Source organism: Colletotrichum paranaense (assembly GCF_030867605.1).
Source record: "Colletotrichum paranaense strain IMI 384185 chromosome Unknown Scaffold_6.1, whole genome shotgun sequence".
NCBI classification, from domain to species: domain Eukaryota; kingdom Fungi; phylum Ascomycota; class Sordariomycetes; order Glomerellales; family Glomerellaceae; genus Colletotrichum; species Colletotrichum paranaense.
Genome location: NW_026848964.1, coordinates 717,497 through 734,858, shown reverse-complemented (window position 1 = coordinate 734,858; position 17,362 = coordinate 717,497). Strand labels below are relative to the sequence as shown.

Genomic DNA, 17,362 nt, shown 5'->3' with positions numbered 1-17,362 from the left:
GCAGGGCCGCGCAGCTAACCGACTTGGCGAAGAACGAATTCATAGCCTAAAGAGGCATCAGTGTCGTCACCACTCTGTGCTGCTCAGCTGGAGCAAGCTGTTGGGCTCTCAATGTCCCACTGAATAGCTCGAATACTCACAAAGTTGCAAGGGCAAAGCGGCGGGTTTAACAGCTTGGGATTCGGACCTCGGACAACTCAGTTCTGCGAGCGAAGCATTGGCGCGCTCATCACCATATGAGAAAACTGTTGTTTGTTCTTGTCTTGCGACGGCCCCACGATGGAAGATGAATTGGATAAAAGGTATAAGCAGCCGCACAATGGGATGAACTCGCGATGGCATCACCCTATCATTGCAACTCAATATCAAGTGCCACACATTCTTCGCGACGGCCATAGTTATTAGACTTGTCTCTAGTTATTAGACATCTGACCCCGACGAAGCCATCACGATGAGATTGTCCACCCTCTCCACGATCCTCTCCTGGGCAGCCGTCGCGTCCGCCGTCGCCATCACAAACGAGACCTCGCCCTCCCCGAGCATCCCCAACGTCGTCCAGTCTACCTGGGACGGAAAATGCTTCTACCCTACCCCGGACGCCGCCTTCGACCTCGACTCCTACCTCGGCCGTTGGTACCAGGTCGCCGGCACCGTTGCACCCTTCACTGCCGGGTGCAAGTGCATCTTTGCGCAGTACTCTCTCAATGTGCGCACACACTCTTCTCCATTCTGTGCGACTTGAGTAGCTGTCTTTGAGGGCATGTGTGACGGTCTAACTATTATTCGTTATTTAGGATAACGGCACCGTCAAGGTGAACAACACCTGCGAAGCCGGGGGCCGCGCCATCAACATCCTAGGCACCGCCGCGCCAGCCGATCCGTCGTACGGAGCCAAGGGTGTCCTTCGCGTTCAGTTCCCCGGCCAGCCCGGGCCTGATTGCGCCGGCCCGAATTACATTGTTCAAGGTACGCGCAATGCGCCCCTATAATTGTGGGAGAGCGTACTCAGGCACAGAGCTGCTCTTCCACGTTGGGGCCGAAACCTTGTCAAGGTCCTTACAAGCTGACAATGTGATTCCCTTTGCACAGACTACACCCCAGACTTTGCGCTCGTGCAGGCTAGCAACTTTACGACTCTGTTCGTGCTCAGTCGCCAGCGGAACCCGGAGGACGCGGTCCTCGACGTAAGTCTCTCCTCTCTGTTCTCTCCCATACAGTGCAATGGGATGGTACAATAATTCCCGCAAGCGTTGCAACCAGTAATGTAAGCGCATGCAATTGCTAACGGGATAAATTCTCGACAGGCTTGGATCGCGCGCGCCGGTCAGCTCGGCTCGAATCTTGCAGACGTTGTCAAGACGGATCAGACCGGTTGCCAGTTCGCATGAGATATGGGGAATGCGCCAAAGGCTGCATCTGGGGATCGCGAAGAATCTGTGCCTGGCGCTTGGCCTGGAACGGAAGAATTGAGGTGAGACTTTGGGTCTTCGAGTGTCCAAGAGCGGTCTTTGGGGCCAAAGGTAAAATAGTGGTATTTCTACAAAAACAGACGAAAATTCCATGCAAATGCCGGATGTCTCGTGTCATTGTCAATGTCAGTGTCGCAGCCGGTGACATTCGCAAGCGGATACATAAACTGGGGGAACTGAGATGTGAGAACTGACCGTATGTGCTCAGACCTCGATGTTGAAGCAGACAAACAAGTCAGAGCTCATAATCGAGGCTTCTAAGTCATTGGTCAATGGCCGTAGATCTCACAGCAAGCCCCCGGAGCTCAGCTCCAGCTCCAGCTCTCAGCTATCAGCTCACCTTTAAACTTTGGAGCTTGGAGCTGTAGCTTCGACACCATGACCCCATAAACTTCATTGACTTTTCCCCCATGTTGCACCAGTGCGACCTCCAGGCGCGCCCACGGCGTAAGTTGTGCCACTTATGCAAGGGGTTTCTATGACGACACCACCCTCAGCCCGAGACATCATGACGAATGTGGCCGCGTCCGGCCTGTGTTTGTGTGAACGCATCTGTGGGCACCCATGAATTGTGGAAGAGGACTAGGAAAAAGAAAATAGGAAAGGCTGGACCTGAGCTTAGGACTGAGAGCGGAGGTCAAGGACCGGGATGCTGATGAGTGAGGTAATGAATTGAGTTTGATTCAAATAGCTCTCGGGTCCTCCTTGCGAGGGGCGCCTTGCTCACGAGTGCCTGCTGTTGTTACTACTACGTGAAATTGATCATTGTCATATACGAAACTTTGAACAGTAGCTGCACCCTACCACGACTGCTATATCATCCATTATTTCACACTACCACCGCAACAATGGTTAAAGCCAAGGAAGAGGTTATTTCCGAGTTCAATGAGTACGTCAACATGACGGCCGAGGACCTCGAGTCCTGGCTCAAGTCGGACGACTCAAACAGCGCGGGCTGGCCCAAGGACGACGCCGAGGGCGAGGGCGAGTCGGTCGGACATGACAGCGGGCGCAAGATTGTCGAGATCCTCCGAGCCAACCCCGAGAAGAAGGAGGACGAGTACACGGATGAGCAGATTGAGCACATGCGCAAGGTCGTGGCGTACTGGTGAGTATACTTTCGCGAGAACGGGGCGAAGCATGAGATGAGTTAGAAGCTAATCGAGTGATGCAACAACAGTAAGCGACACTTGGCGCAAGAGTCCAAGGGGAACAGTGATAAGTCGCCCGAGGAAGTGAAGAAGAGCAAGTCGTATGCTTCACTGAAGAACTGGGGGCACGACTTCCTCAAGGCCCAGGGCAAAGAGAATGGCGCATCAAAGTCGAATGGAAAGTCCACCAAGAAGGAAGAGAATGGCGACGAAGAGAAGGCCGAATCGAATGGGTCTAAGAAGCAAAACGGCTCCAAGAAGGACGAAGCAGAGGCCGAAGATGACAAGGAAGAGGAGGCTGCTGACGAAGAGGCCGAGGACGAGAGTGAGGAGAAGGCCGGTGACAAGCGCAAGAATGCTAGCGAGGAGAACGGGTCTAGCAAGAAGCGACAGACGCGCCAGGGCGAGGGCAAGTCGACTGAGAAGTCGGATGAGAAGAATGGGGATGATGAGAAGGAAGAAGAGGCTGAGGAGAAGGATGAGGATGGTGACGAAGAGATGGAGGACGACGGCGACGACAAGGAGAATGGCGGCGGTAAGGCCAAGAAAGGACCTAAGAAGGGCGATACCGTCAGCTGGAACTGGGGCAGTGGTCAGCCTGAGGGCAAGGTCCTTGACGTGAAGGGCGAAAAGTAAGTCAATCGAGAGGTCTCATTGTCATAATGAAGACAGAACTAACGCGATACTTAGGACGTCTATCACGACGAAACGCGGAAACGAAGTGTCTCGCGATGGAGATCCTGAGGATCCGGCCGTTGTCATTGACACTGGAAAGTCGAAAGCAATCAAGTCTGCTCACGAGTTGAATGAGTGATTGGAGCTACGGAGCCGTAGAGAAGGCATACTTCTTCGCCGCGATCGGTCTGCTTTACGTCAGAAAGCATGTATAGATGCGTCGTGTACTGTTATTGTTTAGTGTACTACCTTTTTCAATTGAAGTGCTGTGATTGAAGGGACAATGAAACCTGATCTGAAATGCGATGTTACAATTCTACACTCCTATACAACATTTTACACGGCGTACATGATCCATCTTACAACTCTTCCACTCTCTCCGACTGCGAGGAACTCGTATCCTTCTGGAATTTGGTGATGGGATCCTTCTCGGCCTCCTTCACCTGGTTCCAGAACTTCTCACCATTCTCCTTGTCATCCTTGAACAGGTGATCAATCACCAACTTCTTGGGCGTCTCACCCATCCACTGGAAGAGAGAAAAATCGCGGAACTCATCAGCCCGGAAAATCTCGAGCATCTCAATAGGCTCATCGCCGATATTCTCAACAAAGTGACCCATGTTTTTAGGCACAATACCAACATCGCCAGGGACGTAATCGAAAGTGCGGGCAGTGCCCTCAGCCGCGAAGATGGTAATACGGGCCCGACCCTTGATGAAAAAGGACCACTCGTCAGCATTGGGATGCCAGTGCATCTCGCGTAGCGCGCCAGGCTGGATCGTGAGGTGGGCAGCAGCAACCTGTAAGGGACATGATTGTCAGTCTCGAACATCCTTAGAAGCGTGTCGAGGTTTCAATTCCTTACAGTCTTAGAGATGGGGAAGTTCTTGGAGTCGGTGATGCGGACCTCGCCGCCGGACGTCTGCTCCGGCTCCTGATCAAGCATCCTATGGGTGAAGTTGAAGCGGGACTTCTTGGCATGCTTGCCCTTGGGCCGTTCCTCGTCAATGGGGCCCGGGAGCGTGCCCTGGAAGATATATTTCTCGCCTTCGGGGAGGTGCTTGAAGACTTCGGGCTCGAGGTGGAAGTTTTCGGCAATGACTGACTTGGGCGTGTGCGCGAGCCAGTCTGACAGGATAAAGGTCGATTCCTCAGAGAAACGGCCATCGTCAAAGATGAGGAGGAACTCGGTGCCATTGGGACTCAAACCTTGCAGGGAGTGAGGGACGCCTGACGGGAAGTACCAGAGGTCTATTGGGTATTGATTATTAGCTTTCATTGCCATCGTCGCAAGATCAATGTTGATAACAGCTGCAAGCAATCGAAAAGGTTATGGAGGCATATGCTTACCGCCCTTCTTGAGATCGTCGATAAAGTTACCGCCCTCGTAGTCGAGCGCTGTAACGCGAACTTCGCCGTCCAAGACGTACGCCCATTCGGCCTCCTTGTGCCAGTGAAGCTCTCGAATGACGCCCTCCCCAAGGCGCATATTTACACCGGCGAGCTCGACGCTGGTGGATAGCTCACGGACAGTTGTCTGTCTCGTCCATCCGCCTTCCTGTTATTTGGCAAATGTTGTTAGTCGGGGATGGATTTGGGCTTGCGTCGTGGCTTTAGTGCCACTCTGACAGCTCAACTGGCTTCGAAGCACTGGGTACTCACCTCAATTCGAATATGCGAATCAGCGAAACTCCAGCGCATGTTGGGCATGTTTCCCTTGTCCGTTGAAGGCGGCCGCACCATATCCGGGTTCTGGCGCGAGCGCTCGCTGTTCCAGGGCCCCAGCACTGAGGCGCCGAGCCCATTGCGGTAGGGAAGCGGGTCGAGGCCGTCGCCGACCGAGTCGACGGCGCCGTCATTGGGATCCCTGAAGCCCGGAACGTACGGGTTGCTGGTGCTCTTCTTCTTGTAGCTCGCGGGGATGTCCATGCCCCGGAGGAGACGCTCACGGGGGCTGTCAAAGTGCGGTGCCGCCGAGCACAGCTCGCTGGCTGACGCCCAGAGAAGCAACAGCTTGGCTGCTGTGGGTTGGGTGAGATGCATGCTGGGCCAAGATTTCGTGGTGATGGGGATCGATGCGACGGGACTGGAGGTATGCGATGTGCCAAGAGGGTAGCTCGCAGCAGAGAATGGGAATGGGGTCAATTGGGTCTACAATTGACTTTTCTCTTTCTTCAATGGCTAAGAATAAGACACAAGAATAAAAGTCTTCAAGAAGTAAGACGTTCAGCTCGTGACACTGGGAGCCAGAGGCTATTTTATACCCCCTTTCTAAAGCTCATCATCCGACTTAGCCATGCCAATACTAATGCCTTGACCTCTTCCTCGGCCTCGCCAATGTCGCAACCAACTCGTAGTACGTAAGCACGGAGAGCTTACAAAGGGAACCATCCCTCCGTCGTAGTCATCGGCGCATCACCTCACCCGCCCATCGCTGCAGTCTGCAGGTTGAACCGAACGGTGACACACACCACACACCAAAATCCCACGTCTGCCACACACCCACCAATCCGTCGACGCACATGCCGAACCACCCCCGAGACTCAAGCTCCCCCGCAGCTGTAGCAACAATGGCAAGGTAGTAGGGTACCTTGCCAAACCAAGCAGCTTCAAGAGCTGGCACTGCTGCTGCTGCTGCTGCATGCCACCTTGCATGGAATGTTCAACAAAAGCTCCCCCTCACTGGCTGAAACGCGGTAGAGCGATGGGCATAGCACGTCTTGCGCATGCGGGGATGAACCAGTCAACCTGCCTCCCCAGTGATAGCCGGCGTACCAGGGGAAGAGAGGAACGCTTGCCGTAGACCAGGGCCAGGGAGGGGAAGAGGAGGAGTAACAGACTACTTGATTAGTCTATTATGAGAATCTGGACGCACTGAGGTGGCCTGGCGGTTAAGCTCTTCACTCAACGAAACCCAATTGGCCTTTCAGGTGAGCTGCTGAAGCTCTTCTCCATCGTTCGGTTCGCTGCGACGTTGGCGGGATGTCTGCAGCAGGCCATGACGCAGGTTCCTGCGCCTTGAGCTTTGCTCCCAATGCAACTCCAGAACCATCGATTGGACGGGGCATATGTCGGAGATCCTGGAGAAAAAGCTGGTTCCGCGGCCAGGCGTTGTCAGGCCCCCGGTTTCACTGCGTGACTGCAGTGACATTCTGCATATCCTTTCTCTGACTGAGCTTAGCTCGAGTCCCTCAAGGCTATTTCTGATGGGCTTGCTCATGCTTGTCCCAGCTTCTCGCGTTTCCCCCTCACTCTCTTTGCTCGAATCCCACGCCCCCTAAAGGCCCGAAAGTTACAGATCATACCCGGTCCGTCGAATGGCATCTTTCTAATCCGTGAGAACCGTCCGCCGAGAGATTTACGAGCGGGGATAGATCGCTCTTGGTCTTGGCTTTCTTCGGCATTGCTTTCCGCCCTTTGGCCCATATAAACCAGGCTGGAAACCTGGAAACTTTTCGCGGGTGGACCACGGCAGATCCGAAGTGCTCGAGTTTCTGGCCTTTGGGCTTTTCTTCAGTCTTTGCAAAGTGCTAACGGATACTACAAACATTGCGCGTCAGCACCCACCGGCCGTCTTTCTTCCCCATCCTCGGCACATCCATGTCAACTTGAGAGAGAGAGGTTTATTTATATCCGCATTGTTCCTCGCCAACCAACGTCACTTGGTCAGAGCTTCCAGTCTCTTCGAGGGGCATCCCATTCTCAGTGAAGCTAAAGCTACTGCTTCTCAACCACCTTTCTACGTCGCGATCTGAGGCGCCCTATCGAAACGACGCACCGACAACACCGCAAAGATGAGCTCAACGAGCGGCAACTACGGTTCCGTCACCAACTCGGCTCCGGTCGTGAACGGCGACTCGCATGCCCACGCCGATGAAGAGCAACCCCTTCTTGGCGGCGGAGGCGGCGCCCGGAAACCAGCTTCCAAGTCTCTGCGAAAGAAGCTCACCACAGACGTGCAGCGCGACTGGGCCGACCTGGTTCTCCTGGCATGCTACATCATCACCGGCCTACTCGATAGCTCTTCCATCTCCATCTGGGGCTCTTTTGTGTCTATGCAAACAGGTAAGATCCCTTCCAAGCCTTCCTTACCCACAATAACGGCCCGAAGCTTCGCGTTCCACAGTACTGACACGGAACAAAAAACAGGAAACACAGTCTACATCGGCCTCGGCCTCGCCGCGCCCACCGAATCCACCCGCTGGATCAAATCCGCCACCTCGCTCATCTCATTCTGTCTAGGCTCGTTCTTCTTCAGCCGATTCCACCGCTTCTTCTCCCCCAAGAAGCGCTGGGTCCTCTGCGCGTCCTTCATCGCCCAGACCCTCCTCTGCGTCGCCGCCGCCGTCATCCTGACCGTTGGTCCTGCGGCCGGCAAGGACGAGATCGCCTGGAACGTCCTGGTGCCTATTGCCCTCATCGCCTTCCAGAGCTGCGGTCAGGCTGTCACCAGCCGCGCGCTGAAGTATAACGCGCTCACCAGCGTTGTATTGACAAGTATCTACTGCGACCTCTTCTCTGACGCTGAGCTTTTTAGCGTTCACAATGCTGAGCGGAACCGAAGAGTTGGCGCGCCTGTATTGCTTCTTGTTGGTGCCATTTGCGGCGGCTTGTTTGCGCACAGTTCCCTGGGAATTGCTGGCGCTCTGTGGACGGCCGCTTTCTTGAAGTTCCTCATCGTCTTGTCGTGGTTCTTCTGGCCGGGTGAACCGACTTCGGACGAAGAGTAGATAAAGTGTATACTGGACTGTATGTAGGCCGCCATCTGAAAAATGATCTCCCTTTCACTTGCTGGCTAGATGGTTTGAAAGTCAAGCCCGGGGAGCTCGATCTCGAGACTCAAGCCCGCAAAACTTCAGCAGTGGCATATAGATAACACGAACTATTGAACTATGTTATAACGTGTGCAGCGATGAATCAAAGAACTGAGCTACTCCAAACCTGAATGAATGAGCGGTCCTCTTTATTTCCATCTTCTTCTTATGACTCTGCACCCCTTCCGCCTCTGTTCTGTTTGCGCATTTTTCGTAATTTTGGACAAGCCAACCCCTACTCGACAACTTCCTTCAACTGGGTAAACACCAAGCTCCTAGCAAACCAGCTATGCTTCCAATTCAAATATGAACTTCTCAGGGCTCAGCAACTCGTCTTTCGCTGCCGACCATTTGCCAACGTCGCTTGGAGTCATTGGAGCTGAGCGAGTTGAATCTCCTGATGCTCGCGATTTGGTGCTTAAGGAGGAACTAGAGTCATGCAAATGATCATGTATTCCTGACACGGCGCCAGTACGTTCCCTCATACTTTTATACCGTTGGGTATTCGCCTTGCGAAGCTCAGCGACACTCTTCAGAAGCTTGTTTGAACGAGGCGTTTGTGCTATAGATTGAATAGTTGTTTAGCCACTCATGTTGCCTGTGAACATTGACACCAACCGGACTGAAAGGAACTCACTCTTTCTCTGGCTGTCTTCGCTCATCATCTCTCTAGGAAAGCCACTGATTGGGAGGAAGGCGTTGCTGGAGTGGGGGTATAGCTCCGTTCGCAAACACAGAAATATGTTTGTGGTTGATAACTCTTTGCTGACCACGACACGAATCCTCTTGAGCTTGAATGTGCCTCGGAGATACATGTCAGTGATGTTTGCTTCCGGCATGGGTATCTTCGAGGCATCGTCAGGCAGCGTCCCCGCCTCTTCTACGACAAAATATGGTTCAAAGTCGCCTCTCAGACATGTGCGGAGGAATTCGCCTAGATATTTCATCTCGTTGGACGAATTGGCAAATCTGCAGTGGATGCGGCCTTCGGTACATATGTCAGTCTTTCGTAACGATACATTCAAGCGCCATCAAAACGCCACAAGGTCAAAAGTCTATAAACAGGATCCATGATATGCTTACCTGTGCACTCGAAACCTTCTTTCACTTGTCTCACTGATCCCACATCTTTCTCAAAGAAGAAACAGCTTGCGACCAGTCTGTGTGCGATTTCCTTGATCTTGCCCCGGTTCAAATTGAGGTACCGTTTTGTCGCTCTCTCTAGGCTGTCCAACTCGTTGACCGCATCTAGACGGGGGACTTTGAACCGCAGGTCAGGGTTGACACGGATATGTCTGCGGTGACTATCTCTGGTCACATGTGAGTTCTGCGATAGGATATCAGTCTTGAAATCGGACCATATCGCGTTGCAGGAAAGTATTCGATCGAAGCGATCGGCAGCAATTTGAGCTAGCTGTACAGGTAAGAAGGTTCTCTTGCGCTTGGTCACGGTCTCGCCACCTTTCAATATCTCCGTTCTATGGGCAGTAGACTGGCTCTCATTATCAAGACCGTTCATTCCCGTACCGATGGATAAGAGAATGTCAGGCACAGTGTCGGCGATGTCGGGCCATATCATTCGTCTTTCATGGTGAGCCACGAGTACTGGGCAATTATGGTAGAGCGCACCATCGAGGTAGCTACTTTTGGTGTCTGCCTTCGTGAATGATTTGAAGAATGGAGGTGCAGCGGATGTTGCTCGAGCCCTTCTCATTGTTCAGTTTCAAGACCATGAATTTTAGCATGGAGTCTATGGTACTTACGCCTCCCATGCTTTGAACTCTTGACTTGGCTCGTTGGATCGAAAGAGCCGATAAGGAAGCTCTGCCTCAATTAGTCTTGTATCTTATGCGAGCCGAGAGAGTCATGCGGCACATGGGGGGAGTACTTACCATCATCCATCGAATCAGGTCTGTTGTAATTCGTGAGAATAACTGAGTGCTGGTCAATAGAAGTTGTCGAGGTTACAGCCACTTTCGTTAGCATTTCGCTCTGGCTATGGTCGTTGGCTCCTCCGAAGAGTGGCCGATCCTGGAACTTCTCCCGCAGAAGAGCCTCAAATGGTTTGGTCTTGTAGATACTTCCGTGATTGATCGTGACAAGCTTCTCAAGCAGCGGAATGCCCGACAATTCGCGTGGCCTGAAGGCGTCTGCACAAAGGTGTTTGAATGTCTTGATACATTCCTCCACGGACCAATTATTGACTCCTAGTCCAAGAGCAATAATTCCTCCCGTGCTATCGCCAAGGTTAGGTAAGTTCCAGTAACGACCCCAAAATGAGACGAGCATACCTTGTACCGACAATCAGATCGAAAAAAAGCTGTATCGGGAGTCTCTCACCGAAGACTCTTTCAATGGCTCTGAGAACGTGAAGCTCTACAATCCCTCGGACTCCACCACTATACGAAACGTCAGCTAGTGAGCAAAGCTTTATTTCGGGAAGAATGGCAGCTGAGGGGGCATCGTACCCGTCAAGACACAGTACCCGAGCGCCCGCAAATTGTGGTTTGACCACAACCGTCCATGCAGGCTCCCACATTGTTTCCCTTTCGTGAAGAGGACACCTTTTCATCTCAACTGTCGTATGAGCCTTGATACCGTAGGCTTGAATACAAGGTAGACACAGAACATGACCGCAGGGCAATGGATGTTCAGGGAGCTCTCTTAGACACGAAAAGCAAGTGGAGTGACTGATAAAGTCCCCTACATTACCCAAAGAGAAGTAGAAGTCGTTTAGTTGATACCTGTGGAGATCAGCAGCGACCTTTTGCTCGCTCTGCTCGCGCACTCGTGAGGTGGCTTCTTGGAACCTGGCATGAAGCTGACGCAGGTGATTTCGAATTTGATCAATCCACTGACCCGCAAAGTCTTGCAGGTCAACGTCTGACTGATAATTTCCCGCTGCAAATATACGTCCATGTTTATTTTGGTGACCTTTCGGATCGTGTCCAAACTTGACGTTGTAGCATTTTCCATATTTGGGATGAGAGAAGGTGCATGGCGCATAGAAATCTGCATAGCCTTCGAGGGCAACATTGCAGAAATCCACGTACGCGTCGTCGAGAAGTCTCACAGGGGTTCCTGTAGATTGTCAATACTACCTTACTTGAAAGACCAGAGAGAGATATCGCTACTAACCCAGAATGTTCTGGCGAACTGAGTCGAGCATAATGCAAGACGATATCATCGGCACCATGTTTTCGAAGATCTGTTGCGTTCCGCCGCCATTCTGCGAAATTTTTGTCGAATTATTACCAATGGAGATCGCCAAGTTCAAGATGTTGCCACTGAAATCTTGTGGAATGGGGTTATGTTTCAACGCTTCTTTGACAAAGTCAAAAGGAGTATCCAGATCGCGGGAAAAATGATCGTAAGCAGCGTGGAGGTAGACTTGCAACTTGTCTGCAGTGGCCAGCATCCGAACACGCTTCTTGGTAAGCAGAGACGCTTGGCATCTTTTGTTGATCAGCTCAAAGAGCTTTCCCATCTGATCGTCCATGAGCATGTAGCGACCACGAGACGGGACTCGAATCACGGTGATAGAAGCGTAGTAGCAGTCGAGTAAGTCTTTGGTCGTGTTGATGGTTCGACCAATTGCCTGCCAAAGTCTGGCTTGCTCTTCGAATCGGGGCTCGCGGAAAATCGCTCCACTAATATCATCGAGAAGACGAGCAGTTGCAGTCTCAATATTCCATTCATCATCATCCACGTTGTCAGTTGCATTAAGGACAATGACTGCGTGGGGAAGAGCCGGTTGGTTCAGCGATTTGTCGATCGAAGCCGAGCCCCATTCCAAAAGTTTGTCGAGGACGGTAGATTCAAAAGCCCTATATCAATTCATGAGCGTATTCCTTAAGAAGGAGTATAGGAAAGTTTACCTAGGGTTTCTCAAGACGAAGACAACCACATCTGAGAAGGTGTAGAGTAGTCTGGGATAGAGCTGCGTGACTGCGTACTCTCTTTTCTTCGTTTCTGGGGTGACTGCCCATTCGAGGTCCCGCTGAGATGCGTAGCGCGACTTTCCGAACTTACGTTTCGAGGATGTATCAATGACACCCGAAGAACGGCTAGCAGTTGATGGTTTCGGCGATCTGCCTAGACCAGTCTTGCCCATGACATTTGTGACATCGTTAAGGATCCCCAGAGCCTCCTCTTTCCCTTTTGTGCGATGTCGCAGACCTGCCGGTACAGCTTCCCCACCATCCAAGCCCTCGCAGTCTGCGCATAACACAGGCGCTTGGGTATTGTAAGACATTGGATCAGCATACAGGTGGACGTCGCCAGTCGTCGGAAGGCGGTCGTTGTTGGACGAGGTAACGGGCGACGGATACTTTGCCCCGCGGTCAAGCATAGCAAGCCGATCAATCAGCATTTTGATCAACGTGCTTTTCCCAGCCCCTAAGGATCATCAGTAAAATATGTTAATAAAAACAGAACTTCGAGAGTACTAGCCTGTTTGTCCAATGAAGGACACGAGCTGAGGATAGCGGTTCCCATGGTCTGAGGATAGGTTATCGCTCATCAACGTGGCGAATCGACCATAATCCTGCAATATGGGTTGGTTGGATGAGTCTCGCCCAACTCCAAACCATGTGGTATCCTCATCCGATTGGAATTCGAGTTCGTGCTCTGTCGCCGAGCGGGTGGGCTCCAGGATCTCCCGCAATCTCTGGACAACTTGGGGATTGGACTTCTCGTGCGGTCGACCATCCCAGCCGACGGCGCCCGGCTCGTGAAGCTCCCATTCGGACCAGCAATCATCACAAAATGCTAGATTGTTGCATTGAATACAGGTGAAAAGCTTCTTGGTCGTAGCGCGGCACTTGTGGCAGATCGCCGAGCGTGCTTTGCGAGCTGTGTCTGTCATGGTGCCTAGTGCGCTGCAGTCTCCAAGGACTGAATGGCCTTGTCGAAGGAAACAAAGAAGAATGAGAGGCCCGGATTGACATAAAGAGGGAACTCAGGAACATCCCTTCCGCAACCTCGAGACTTGAAGTAAGGCTGTGAGGCAACCGGCCGCGGGCATTCTCGCGCCTGATGCAATATTGCAGCCACCAATGCCTCTGGGTCAGCAAAAGAGGGCTAAAAGTAGACTGATTGGAAGCCGTGAGGCTTTCTTGTCTTGGATGCTGAAAGCGTTACCCAATAGTGTTGAGCTGATAGACTCAGCCCACCATCTTTCAGAGTTGTGGCGTCTTCAGCAGGAGTGGTTCGAACTTCGAACCCTCGTCGGCGCGTCACGACAGTATGCATGTAAGATTCAGCTCGTGTGGAAACCCAGCCTGATGTTCATCTCTTGGTAATCAAGTTCAAACCCGGCGTTCTGGAAATTGTTATGAACTCTCCCTTCCGTACCAATTTGTACACATTGGAATGACGTAACGAGCCCAATTGCTTAGTCGTATGTCCGCGGCCTTGCTGTTACCTTCAGCCACACTGATTGAATACCGATTGAATACCGAGTTACACGGAATATAAAGGGCTGAAGATCGACACTCACAGCTCACATTCTATGTACGTGCACTAAGAAATGAACACGAGCGTTTCGTAGCTGTACCCAGACATGAGAACTATCTTACTCTGCGAAAGTGGATATACGCAGCTGTACTTGCTCACGCCAACGAATGTACGTACGTTTGGAGGGGATTGACTTGATTTGAAATGTAATTCGCCGGAGATCCTCAATTGTTTCCTGAATTAAAGGGCTACCTAGCAGCTTCATTTCTTGACCTACTTACCTACATGTACTGGTAAGAGGAAAGCTCTTTGTACGTACCTTCATCACCAATCCGTGCCGTGATGCCTTGAATAGCGTGAGTGTGTTTCCCCTTATGTACCATCTGCAAAAAACGTTTTGCATATCATTGAAGACCCTTCAGAGCTAAATTCATCCTCCTGGAAAACTCCAGGTAGCGGTCCCAGTCCGTTCCTTGGTCGCTACCGATCGGCAGTGAGGATCCAACGAAGCTACCGACCCCAGCTCCGCCCAGAGATTCTTCAATCTCCCAGTATTTCCCGCCGTCGATGAAAATGACCTCTCCATTTCTGTTGTTGTCTTTCATGAGTAAAGCAGCCGATAGAGCCACATGTTCAGGCGTATTCAGAGCGAGTCCCGTGAGAGACACCATCTCCTCGTTGACAATACCGGACTTAGTCCAGTTTGGAGCGAGAGAATTGAGTCTGATGGGAACAGGGAGCTCTTCTAGATGCGGAATAAGACTGCGCATAAGACCAAGCACAGCATGCTTAGACGTGGCTATTGTGATTGGTTGTATTAGTATTGCGAACGAAATTGGAAGTATTCTCGAGTCAACATTATCCTTGTTGCAAGGCAAACGAAGATGTTGCCTGGCCGCAGAGGTAAGATCATGAAGAGAATGACACTTACTATAATCAACAGCTTTGAATCTTGACCAAGAGCTGACAGATGCAGTGAGAACAATGCTGCCTCCGGTCTCCTGTTTGCGCATGTGGTGAACAGCGAGCTTGACTGTTGAAATGACGCTAAAAAGGTTCGTCTCGACGCAACTCAGGTCTGGTGCCTTCAACTCTCCATCAGTAGGATCGATCTCGTCGTCGATAAACCGGGTCCGGGCTCCAACTCCTAATACCACCGTTGTCAGCCCTCGTGTTCATACAGAATATTTCTTTGCCTTGCCCTCAATCCACCGGGTTCAATGAAGCTTCTGGCTAGATTGCAGTAGCAGCGGCTTCAATGACTTCACAGTTAAGTGGTCATGGCAATTTCAAGGACAAGCTAAAGATATCTCCAGGTGGGCATGTTTACCGGCATTCGCGAAGACAGCGTCAATGCGACCTTCTCGCTCTGCGGTTCGTGCAAATACGCCACGAAGAGCTTGCCAATTGCAAACATTGCACGGCTCGAAGGTTAGACGAGACTCCACTGGAGACGGATCGCCAGGCTCCGAAGCTTTGGGAAGACTCAGATCGACATTGGTAACTCGCGCACCCAGAGAGAGAAGAAGGTTGACCGTTCCCAGGCCGATACCCGAGGATCCGCCTGATGATTGCTTGGTCAGCATGTATCCTCCTCAAACAGATGTTGATATGATAATTCGAGTCTTTGGCTGGTTGCACCATCATGTAGTTCAACCTCAGAAAAGAATACAAGACAGTCGCGAGGTGTGCATACCTGTCACTAAGACAACCTTGTCTTTGAGACCGACGAGGTCTTTTTCGTTGATCTCGAAGCGCGACATTGATCCGATATAACGTTGAGTTGGTCAGCTTTGTTTCGGTTAGTCTTCTGTGGTAGATGGCCTTGCGTTTTGTATGTCCTCAGACCTCGCTTCGTATCACCGTCTTGGGCGTTTTATACAAATGCACCTGATATCATTGCGCTTAAAGAACTCCGTCGGCGAATATGGGGAGACCGGATGATTGTCACAGAAACCTTGTTTCATCCCGTCCGCGGCCTGCCGAGGTGCCTGTCCACCCCGCACACCCCGCTTCCTCGAGATCTCGCCACTGAATCCAGGGACTAAGTAGCTGTCAGTAATAAAATTGAGTTTGTAACCACTATCATTGGTGGGCAAGAATGCTACGATGTTTTCCGAAGCGGGTGATGGCAGAATCACCGGACCCTTTGGGCCTTCGGGGAGATTGGAATGCAGGAGATAACAACCACTTGCCCTCTCGTCTCTTCATCACTTCCAGCTTTGATACGTTCCTACAAATTTGTAGATTGCTTCTATATCTTCTGGTTCAAGATACTAGACGTCAGGGTACATGTAGACTTCTGACTTCGTTGTTCAAGCTGGAAGATCAATAGGCTCAGATTGGAAGGAACCTGCAAACCATACCAGAGGACGACGCTGGAATCGTACTCTTTGGGTTCAGACATTAAGAAGTAGTTCCTATGCTTAAGGTTGCCAGAAAAAATCAAGTTTGGTCTGTATAATATTAATGTTGGCTGCTGAAGCCTTCAAGCGTGCGCTCCTCGTCTAACAGCACTACCTTAGGTGGCACAAGGGAAATGATTTTCATACGAATAAAGCTAGATTCGCTTATCCTTTTGCTATGTGCGTGCCGCTACCAAGGACATTGCCGCTGCTATCCTTCACCTCGCACGTCTTGGGCGCGCCACCAAGGCCTGACTTGCAGTATAAGACTCGTCCAGTGTCCAGCAGTCGCCCTCGATGGTGAACGTACGGCCGTCGCCAGTGTTTTAACAGGGAGAGTGATCGTTGGGGTAAGCTTGATCGTAGACAGCCTCACCGGCGTCGTTGATGATGGCAAAGCCGGTGTAGCCGCCATTGGTGCCAGATCCGCTGGGGCCACCAATAGCGCCGTAGGCGCCGGATGACCAGACAACTCGAAGGTGCTCGGCGTACGCAGATGTTAAGATGCCCAAGATTCCGAAGAACACGAAACGGACGGAGGAACACATGATGTCCATCTTTGGTAATATCGTTCAAAGATGTGACACTGTCTTAATGTCAAAGCTAGTGTGAAGTTGGCGCCGTTGGGTCTTAAGACGTCTCTTTTCCGAGAAGATTTGAAGCGTGATGTGGTCGTTGTAATTGTTCCATTTCCGTGGTCTTGATACGCGATGTTGATACTAGTCTTTATTGTCTCATGAGGTTCATATGGACATCATAACCTCCAATTTCCTAGGCATCCTCAATCCGCAATAGTCTGATGTGATAGCATCCAAACTTTTGACCAAGTCGTGTATCGCATCTTGGTTCATATGTGTAAAATTAGCAGTCCAAACTATTTTGTATCCACTCAAGGATTGTCTTCCTCGCAGAAGGTGAGAATAATCATTTCTCTTGCTAACCCTTGTGGGCCAAATTTGGAGCAAGTTGGTCGTTTATCCTCCAATTTCTCAGGCTTTGGCACGGATATAGTCATTGGCTCAACTCAATAAGGTTGCTTGAAACGGGCTCAGCATAGATTTGCCGAAGCCTAGCTGAAGCCTTGCTAATGCTAGCTCCACAACTTCCCACTTCTTAACACTTCATGGTGTAGATCATCTTAAATACTGCTCAGCTGAGAGGCCGAAAATGGGTTGGCGGAGCCCCCCATTCAATCGATCGACACCGGCACAAGTCTTACCCTAGACAAAGTTGAAGTTCGACAAAATGCGTATGCCGCACTGCCGGATGTTAACGTTCGGTGCAGTTTCAGGCTTTGGCTTTAGACTGAGGTTAGTTTCCGCTCGCATTTTGAGCATCGCCGTCTCTACGAGTCCGCGCCCATTGACGCTATCCGCAGCTATTACTACGAT

The 17,362-nt window shown here is 51.3% G+C and overlaps 8 protein-coding genes across 8 annotated transcripts; 3 read left to right on the top strand and 5 right to left on the bottom strand.

The window, feature by feature from the left end:
• Positions 1-451: 451 nt before the first annotated feature.
• On the top strand, positions 452-1,388 carry CPAR01_07861 (lipocalin-like domain-containing protein; the record flags this gene model as incomplete). Its single annotated transcript, XM_060492130.1, has 4 exons — positions 452-706; positions 795-966; positions 1,090-1,184; positions 1,305-1,388. The coding sequence occupies 4 exons, from the start codon at positions 452-454 to the stop codon at positions 1,386-1,388; spliced, it is 606 nt and encodes a 201-aa protein (XP_060348500.1).
• Positions 1,389-2,317: 929 nt separating this feature from the next.
• On the top strand, positions 2,318-3,434 carry CPAR01_07860 (DNA-binding protein; the record flags this gene model as incomplete). The annotated part of the gene is made up of 3 exons (XM_060492129.1): positions 2,318-2,577; positions 2,650-3,252; positions 3,311-3,434. The coding sequence occupies 3 exons, from the start codon at positions 2,318-2,320 to the stop codon at positions 3,432-3,434; spliced, it is 987 nt and encodes a 328-aa protein (XP_060348499.1).
• A 220-nt stretch (positions 3,435-3,654) lies between these two features.
• On the bottom strand, positions 3,655-5,338 carry CPAR01_07859 (oxalate decarboxylase family bicupin; the record flags this gene model as incomplete). The annotated part of the gene is made up of 4 exons (XM_060492128.1): positions 3,655-4,095; positions 4,161-4,546; positions 4,646-4,853; positions 4,958-5,338. The coding sequence occupies 4 exons, from the start codon at positions 5,336-5,338 to the stop codon at positions 3,655-3,657; spliced, it is 1,416 nt and encodes a 471-aa protein (XP_060348498.1).
• A 1,751-nt stretch (positions 5,339-7,089) lies between these two features.
• Positions 7,090-8,025, top strand: CPAR01_07858 (uncharacterized protein; the record flags this gene model as incomplete). The annotated part of the gene is made up of 1 exon (XM_060492127.1): positions 7,090-8,025. The coding sequence occupies one exon, from the start codon at positions 7,090-7,092 to the stop codon at positions 8,023-8,025; it is 936 nt and encodes a 311-aa protein (XP_060348497.1).
• A 371-nt stretch (positions 8,026-8,396) lies between these two features.
• On the bottom strand, positions 8,397-12,481 carry CPAR01_07857 (uncharacterized protein; the record flags this gene model as incomplete). Its single annotated transcript, XM_060492126.1, has 8 exons — positions 8,397-8,671; positions 8,747-9,094; positions 9,193-9,815; positions 9,873-9,933; positions 10,002-10,345; positions 10,401-11,190; positions 11,248-11,936; positions 11,988-12,481. 8 exons carry the CDS (start codon positions 12,479-12,481, stop codon positions 8,397-8,399), a joined length of 3,624 nt encoding a protein of 1,207 aa, XP_060348496.1.
• Positions 12,482-12,556: 75 nt separating this feature from the next.
• On the bottom strand, positions 12,557-12,976 carry CPAR01_07856 (uncharacterized protein; the record flags this gene model as incomplete). Its single annotated transcript, XM_060492125.1, has 1 exon — positions 12,557-12,976. The coding sequence occupies one exon, from the start codon at positions 12,974-12,976 to the stop codon at positions 12,557-12,559; it is 420 nt and encodes a 139-aa protein (XP_060348495.1).
• A 994-nt stretch (positions 12,977-13,970) lies between these two features.
• CPAR01_07855 (short-chain dehydrogenase) lies at positions 13,971-15,329 on the bottom strand (the record flags this gene model as incomplete). Its single annotated transcript, XM_060492124.1, has 4 exons — positions 13,971-14,365; positions 14,498-14,713; positions 14,897-15,130; positions 15,263-15,329. The coding sequence occupies 4 exons, from the start codon at positions 15,327-15,329 to the stop codon at positions 13,971-13,973; spliced, it is 912 nt and encodes a 303-aa protein (XP_060348494.1).
• Positions 15,330-16,136: 807 nt separating this feature from the next.
• CPAR01_07854 (uncharacterized protein) lies at positions 16,137-16,519 on the bottom strand (the record flags this gene model as incomplete). The annotated part of the gene is made up of 2 exons (XM_060492123.1): positions 16,137-16,240; positions 16,303-16,519. 2 exons carry the CDS (start codon positions 16,517-16,519, stop codon positions 16,137-16,139), a joined length of 321 nt encoding a protein of 106 aa, XP_060348493.1.
• Positions 16,520-17,362: the final 843 nt, after the last annotated feature.